This window comes from Lupinus angustifolius, unplaced genomic scaffold (assembly GCF_001865875.1).
Source record: "Lupinus angustifolius cultivar Tanjil unplaced genomic scaffold, LupAngTanjil_v1.0 Scaffold_9_166, whole genome shotgun sequence".
Classification (NCBI taxonomy): Eukaryota; Viridiplantae; Streptophyta; class Magnoliopsida; order Fabales; family Fabaceae; genus Lupinus; species Lupinus angustifolius.
In genome coordinates, this window is record NW_017718263.1 from 3,364 (window position 1) to 11,090 (window position 7,727).

The 7,727-nt window shown below is 33.4% G+C and overlaps 1 protein-coding gene across 2 annotated transcripts; it reads left to right on the forward strand.

The window, feature by feature from the left end:
- Positions 1 to 5,683: 5,683 nt before the first annotated feature.
- LOC109337699 (LOB domain-containing protein 1-like) lies at positions 5,684 to 7,418 on the forward strand. Of its 2 annotated transcripts, XM_019574725.1 has the most exons (3): positions 5,686 to 5,754; positions 5,788 to 6,108; positions 6,968 to 7,418. In XM_019574725.1, the coding sequence occupies exons 1-3, from the start codon at positions 5,698 to 5,700 to the stop codon at positions 7,289 to 7,291; spliced, it is 702 nt and encodes a 233-aa protein (XP_019430270.1). In that variant the 5' UTR covers positions 5,686 to 5,697; the 3' UTR covers positions 7,292 to 7,418. The 2 variants fall into 2 exon arrangements, with proteins under 2 accessions (XP_019430269.1, XP_019430270.1); XM_019574724.1 differs by having other exon boundaries at positions 5,684 to 6,108.
- The last annotated feature ends 309 nt before the right edge of the window (positions 7,419 to 7,727 follow it).

A 7,727-nucleotide genomic window follows, 5' to 3' on the forward strand; every position in this document is an offset into this window, starting at 1 on the left:
GCTGAATTCTCACATAAATGAAGAAAGTATAGATTTGAAGGATTGAAATTGTAATCAATGAAACTCTAATTCGCCATGTGTTTCGGAGTGAAGATCTTAAGAAGAAAACTTAGACTTAGGAGAAGGAAATTAAATGAAAAATTAACAATAGAATCAAAATCAATAAAATAGATACGAATCAAAGCTCTGATACCATTTTGGAGTTTCAATCATACAAAAGGGATATGAAGCTCCAACAGAATTATTGAAGTCTGAATTCTCAATTTATACAAGTGGTAAGGAATGAGCAAGTAAATTACGAAGTAAGTTATATTTAATAAACAAATTAAGTATTAAATAACAAGTAACTAACTCCAACTACTCTTATTCACAAGCTTGAGCTTGACTTGTTGCTAACATTGTTTTCATTTAAAAAACAATTTGTACCTTTATCTATTATTACTTTTTGTGTGTATATTTTTGGCATTATCAATGAAATCCCTCCACTTTTTGATAAGAAATTAATATCTTTTATGGTATGTGTTTGCCCTTTCTAACATGTGTCGTCCCCGAGAGTTGAACTCTTGACCTTTTCATTATTATGAGAATCTAGCGGAGCTTTACACTACTAGACAATACATTGTTGATACTTTTTTTTGTATATATATACTTGTATAACATTGTGGGTTACATTCCAGAAAACATATTATTAAATGACTTTCAAATGTAATGAATTATAAGAAAATCACATGTAAACAAAACTTTTACAATGCTACGGGGAGAATACTTATTTAAGACTCCTGATTGGGTAAAAATAACGCATTATATTTATTTTATAAAACCATATTATTGTGTGAGTGATTTCCTAACCTGTATGAAGGATAATTTAGAGGTACTTAATCATTATCCAAAACTGATTCTAGGTTTGGGGAGTTGAATTAGAAAAAAATGAATAGCCAAAAGGGTTGAATATAGAAAATATTATGCGCGTTTTTGTTGACTTTGAATTTTGAAATATAGAGCTATGATCTTGTGATTCTAGCTATGTTAGATCATCTTTTGTAGTATCAATGTTATTTAGAAATGATTTCAATCGTATCTTCAAATGGCACATTCGATTGTCGAGTACTGTTTAGTATAATAGGCATGTTTTCTTAACTTTGAAAATGATCTTCTAGAATTCACATGCTCTCAAATGAACATGATCACCTATCCCAAAACTTGTATTATTTCTTTGTCTCCACCAATTAAAAAGTGACACATAAATAAAAGGGAATATTTTTAAAATAAAATATTACATAATTAAAATTAATTGGACAAGACAAGATTTGGGAAGAGGAGGATTTGTATCCCTCTCAAAATCAAATTTTATTCAAATGCAATGTAACATATCACGTGCATGAAAGGAAAATATTACAACTCTAAAAACGATAGCTTCTTGAATGTCCAAATTCGTAGGAAAAATGTTATGAACCTTAAAACTACATGAGCACCGACAAATTAAGTTAATAGACGACAAATTTTCAACATTCTTGTGTAGGGGCTTGTCACATATATAACAAAAAAAATGTATGAAGTTACCATTTACATTTGTTAGGGATATTTGAAATATGTTATTGTATGAAGTCTCATATTGTTTAGCATTAGAATAGAGTAAAATATCAATGTTATATATTGGACTCAGGTCCCTTGTTATAATGTGCACCAAATATAATCACCAACTAGAAACACATCATGGACAAGTGGGCCCATGAGTGTGCTAGGGTTTGCAATCCTTATTCTCTAATAATATCTTGGTAGCCGCTCAACGCTCCCGGGGACGTAGGCACAATTGGCCGAACCCCGATAACAAATGCTATTGTTTTTTCTCTTTTGTTTATTCTATGCACATTATTTTATTGCTTGTGGCCAACGCTGTGCAATGATCGCTTCCGTTGCACCAACAATTGGTGGATGGCTCTTAACCTATACAGCAGATAATGGCTAAAGAGGGTGAATGTGTGTTGGCTAGACAAGGTGCGTCGAAGGTAATGGCAATGATAGAGTAGATGAGTTGAAGAAGAAAGAAACATGGCGGAACTGTGATGTGGGCGATGTATGTATTGATCCAGAACCCCATAAGTTCATGTATTGGGTTAGGATCAAGGCGGAAATAAAGACTCATATGTTGAGTTTGACCAAGAGACAGATGCTGACAATATCTCTCTAGACGTTGAGAGAACATTCTCATTTAAGATGAGAAGTGGAATATCCTAATGGCGTGTCTGAGACGTCATAGTGAATGATATTAATTGTTAGCAGATCTACAAAAGCACAGAGGCGTTGGGTGACTTTGATGTAAGGTGTAACATGAGCATTGACTTTGATGCAAGTTGTAACACAAGCATTGGTAGAGATGCAAGGGGTATGACATGGGCATTGGCTTAGATGCAAGGATGTGACACAGATATTAGTTAGTATTGACGCAAAGTGTATGGGTATACTCCTTATGGTGGAGTGTGATAGTTCTTTTGAACTAGGATTGTCGGAGTAGACAATGGTGGTAGCGAGGGAGGCTTTCCAAGGAAGCTCCAAGGTTCAGTTTGACTGAGTATTGAAGAGGACGATTGTTGGTGAACTTTGGTGTAGAGGTTTCAATATATCGAAAGACTTCCTAACAATAGGTGGCTAGGCGGCATGTTCCATTTGATGGCGGTACATGAAGCTGCACTACAAGTTTGGAGAGCTAGGCTCTTGGTAACATGTCAAGGATACTCAGAAAGTCTATACTGTAGGGGAGCGGTTAAAGAGAATTAAACATTGAGCAAAGTGGAGTCATATATTCGCTAAGATGGAGATTATTGTCTAGATTTCATAAAGAGCGAGATATTCGTCTATTTCAATCAAGGTGAAGATTGTTGGGGATGTTTGAAATATGTTATGGTATGAAGTCCCACATTGCTTAGCATTAGAATAGAATAGAATATAATGTTATATATTGGACTCAGGTCCATTGTTATAATGTGCACTAGATATAAGTACCAAATAGAAACACCTCATGGGCAAGTGGGTCCATGGGTGTGTTAGGGTTTCTAATCCTTATTCTTTAATAATATCTTGGTAGCCGCTCAACGCTCCCGGGGATGTAAGCACAATTGGTCGAACCTCGTTAACAAATTCTATTGTTTCTTCTCTTCTATTTATTCTATGCGCATTATTTGATTGCAAATTGCACAACGATCGCTTCCGCTGCACCAACAACATTATTATTATATCATTCACTATTAATATTTAATCATTATTGACTCTTCAAAAAAGTAATTCAAATAAATAATGATGTAATGATTTTATATAATCATACCTCTTCAAGCATACATATTTTGTAACCATGTGGTGAGTTCAATTCTTGCCACCCTCATTTCTAATTCATGTGCTATCAATTCTTAGATATTTTCAACTTAAACATGTTCGGTTTTAGATGGAATACCTATGGTATAGAGTATGTCGCTACCCAAGAAAATACATTACAATTAGGGGTGTCAAAACGGGCCGTCCGGCCCGTTTAGCCCGCGCCCGCAAATGCCCGTAATAATTTAAGCGGGCCGGGCATGCCCGCAATTGATTAACGGACAAAAAGTCATGCCCTGCACGTTTTAAAACGGGCTAACGGGCGGCCCACGGGCATTTTCCTGTTTACATTAAAAAAGCAACACTGGTGAATACTAAGTTATTAAGTAAATCAATAGATTTTACATAACCACATTACATAATAATTAAAAGTCTCCGTAATAATAATTCAAAACATGTATCTCTAACCATATTAGATAATAATTCTCTCTAACAAGTCTGCAATAATAATTATAAAATCTTGGATTAAAATTTTAAAGTGTAGAATGTAATGCCCACGGAGCCCGTTTAAAATGCCCACTAATAAAGCGGGCAAACGGGCCAGACAATATGGGCTAATAGGCAAAAATACCATGTCCTGCCCGCATTTTTTGCGGGCAATGAGGGCAGGCCCGCGGGCAATGCCTATATTGACACCCTTAATTACAATAAAAGAACATGTGTTATCTACTAATCGAATGAATAGTCACTATATCATTTATTATTGATATTTAATCATCAGTGATTCTTCAAAAAAATTCAAATGAAGGATGAATGGTGTAGTTACTATTTATAAATCTTTAAACTGACTATGTATAGATATTAGATTTTTTTTTTTAAGTAAATGTACTTTTTTTGTCTTTAATAGCAAAAAAAGTAGTGTTTATTTATGGATAAATTTAGTATTAACTGTTTGTCCATTTGCATGCAACTGAGTTAGTTTATTGTATATAAATAAGTTGGTATGTCCTCATCGTTTTGACTTAATAACGGACATTGATAGTCATTGTTTTTTACTAATGTTCAAGTACGGGACTACACTTTTAATGAGCCATACCAAGTAGCAGAGTCAGTACTATAATATGGAAAGGGAATATATGACCTTATCAAAGAATCAAACTTTCAACTTCATTATTACATCGATTTTCACAGCCTTAACCACTTTCATCTTTCTATTTTTTACCATCCTCCTTATTATTACTTTGCAATGATCATCAACATTTCACAATAATTGCCTTTGTTGTGAATATTATTCTCTACTCAGCTTCCTCTACAATTTTATCTCAAGTCATTAAAATAAAAAGAAAACACCACTCTTGTTTTTTTATAAATAAAAACCAAGTTTCATGGTGTTTTACTTAAGCCATACACCTTACAAAATAGAAACAGAAATGTCTTTTCTACTCCTACTTTATACATTAAACTAGTATATCTTTATGGAAATAAAAATTGTGAAAGCCACCTTTATTTGTGAATATTATACTATGTACAAAATTAAAATTAAAATAATAATTATTTATTTATAATGCTTTATAAACATCTACTCTCCATATTTTACAGACGGGTTTTCTCGCAAAAATACTACTTCGTTATTATAAAGAGAAAAATGATCGAAAAATATCTAAATTTATCTTATGAGTAGTTTTATTTTTAGCTCTTAACTTTGGATAGTGATTTGTTGTCCCCAAATATATCCTCAAACTGATCTTGAACTAATCAAAATGACGCAAAAATAGAAAAAGTCATGAATATTTTTTTAAGTGACATGTCATATTTTGATTGGTTAGGAATGATGTATTTGGGACAACATATCTTTCTCCAAAATAACACTACTTTTACTCAGTGTTGTAAAAACCGGTTCGTGTCGGCCGGTCCAGCCGTTAAACTGATGAATCGGTCCCAATACTGGTATGATACAATAATTATACCAGTCATACAATCATATCAGTTAAAACTGACCAAAATTAGTTATACCGGTTGGTTTTCAATTGAATCGTACTGATCATACCGGTTGAATTTTTATTTAAACTTAATTTTTTAATGAAAATAAAAAGGAGTTTTGATTTTTATTAATGTTAATATATTATATATGCATATCTAATTTCGTCGCTATACTATTTAATTAGTAAACCATCAATTAAACTATTATATCACTATATTAGTATCCTAACCGATTTGGTGACCGGTATAATATTAATAACATTGCTATTATTATTATTATTGTTGTTGTTTCCATATAACATATTCTTATTTATATGCATTATAAAATCATTCACTTTGATTCATGACCCAACCCCAAAATGTCCTTTCCCATTAGCCTATATATATCTTCATACATACATCCCCTGTTTTATGTGCTCTGTCCAGCATCAACAACATTACCATCTCTATTGTATCCTCTGTTTTTTTTTAATTCCCCTGTCTCTCTCAATAGTCAATACCATGGAACACAAAGTGAAAAAAACCACATCTCTACCACCACCAAATCCAATTCTTATTCCAACTATGCTCTCTAACTCTCCTCCCTCTTCCTCTTCTTCACCACCTTTTCCTTCTCCTTCTCAATCTCCTCCTTCTCCCTTTCCTCCACCACCCTCTCCTCCTCCATCAGTGGTACTCAGCCCTTGTGCTGCCTGCAAGATCCTTCGCCGCCGCTGCGTCGAGAAATGTGTATTGGCTCCTTATTTCCCTCCCAATGATCCAATCAAATTCACCATTGCTCATAGAGTCTTTGGAGCTAGCAACATCATCAAGTTCTTGCAGGTAACATCACCTTCTATAATTCATTAAACCCTTTATATTGTTTAATATCATGTAGGGGAAGACATTCTTGAAAGAAAATGAAAAAAAAAAAATTAGTTGAATTATCATATCAATTCAGTGAAACAAAATCATTGATTTTGGTCCAAAAAGTAGAAGGAAAAGATAGAAAGAAGCACACCTACTTGATTGGCATGATGGTTGTTTTCTATCTTCCTGACACATCAAAGTTATGGATAATTATCTCATCATTTTCACTCTGGAAACCTACCTTTAAGTTATTTCCTTATTGCACATAATAAAATCAGTAATCTTTTTTCTCACATTAATTAAAATAACATCACATTTCACACCCCATATCACATAAAGGTAAATGTTGAGTTCATCAAATTCTCTTAAGTTGAAGCAGTAGACTCCACCTAATGCAATTAAGGTTCATTGTTTTTATTGTTTTTACATTACATCATTTTTAAAAGTGTAAATATCAATTTCAATATTTTCTAACTTTCTTTTGTGCTCCCCAAAGTTGGAATTCTCTTTATTATCTAAGGTCAAAATTAAGTGTCTACATTTGTAAATTTTATTAAGGTCAATGATACATGTCAGTGTACAATGATCTGCTATCTCTAAGCACGTTCCCATGTCTGTCCCGAACCAATTAAAATATATCATATCAATTAAATTTTTTAAATATTTATAACTTTTTGATTTGTTCGGGATATGCTTAGGAAGGTGCTTAGGGACAGCAGATCCTTATCCATAACCTGGATAACACCAACTTTCTTCATTTCTCTTATTCCTATACCAAGAGGTTAAAATGTATATTGAGTTAAAACAACAATAAATTGGCATTGCTTTTCAGGAACTACCAGAGTCTCAGAGAGCAGATGCTGTGAGCAGCATGGTGTATGAAGCAAATGCTAGAATCAGAGACCCAGTATATGGTTGTGCAGGTGCAATATGCCAACTTCAAAAACAAGTTAGTGAGCTACAAGTACAATTGGCCAAAGCACAAGCTGAGCTAGTCAACATGCACTGCCAACAAACCAATTTAGTTGCACTAATTTGCATGGAGATGACTCAGTCTCAGGACCAGCAATTGCTTCAGCCTCAACAACACATTGATATGAACTGCTTCATAGATGACAATAGTTTGGGTTGTTCATGGGAACCTCTTTGGACATGAAATTAATTAATATATATATTTCTTAGATCTTAACTTGCAAGGTTTTAATTATATGTAAGGGACCATGACACTGATATGTGAAAGTTTTGAGATTCGTCGAAGCTGTACCAAGATTGTATCGACTGCAGATATCCACAATTATCTGAAAGACCGAAACATTAACCTTTTCGAAATTTCCGAAACTGCTACTAAAATCTGTTATTGATAACCTTATTAACATGTTTCATAGTAACTATTAAGCTTTTAAGTTTGAACCATTATGTGGGGGATGGACATAATGAATATATAGTGAGTAATTTTCAATAAAGGGATTAGTTATATGACTCATGATGCTTGATATTTGATTAGTCATTTCATGGGCCAAACCTTTGACAAGGGTAACAAAAGATGTTGAAAAGATAAGAAACCTAATTGATGATATCAGACTCCAATATAA

Excerpts from the sequence above, each read along its gene's own strand:
- LOC109337699 (XM_019574724.1), top strand. The coding sequence starts at position 5,698 with ATGTGCTCTGTCCAGCATCAACAACATTACCATCTCTATTGTATCCTC. Across the intron at positions 6,109-6,967 it reads ACATCATCAAGTTCTTGCAG|GAACTACCAGAGTCTCAGAG; the intron begins GTAACATCACCT and ends ATTGCTTTTCAG.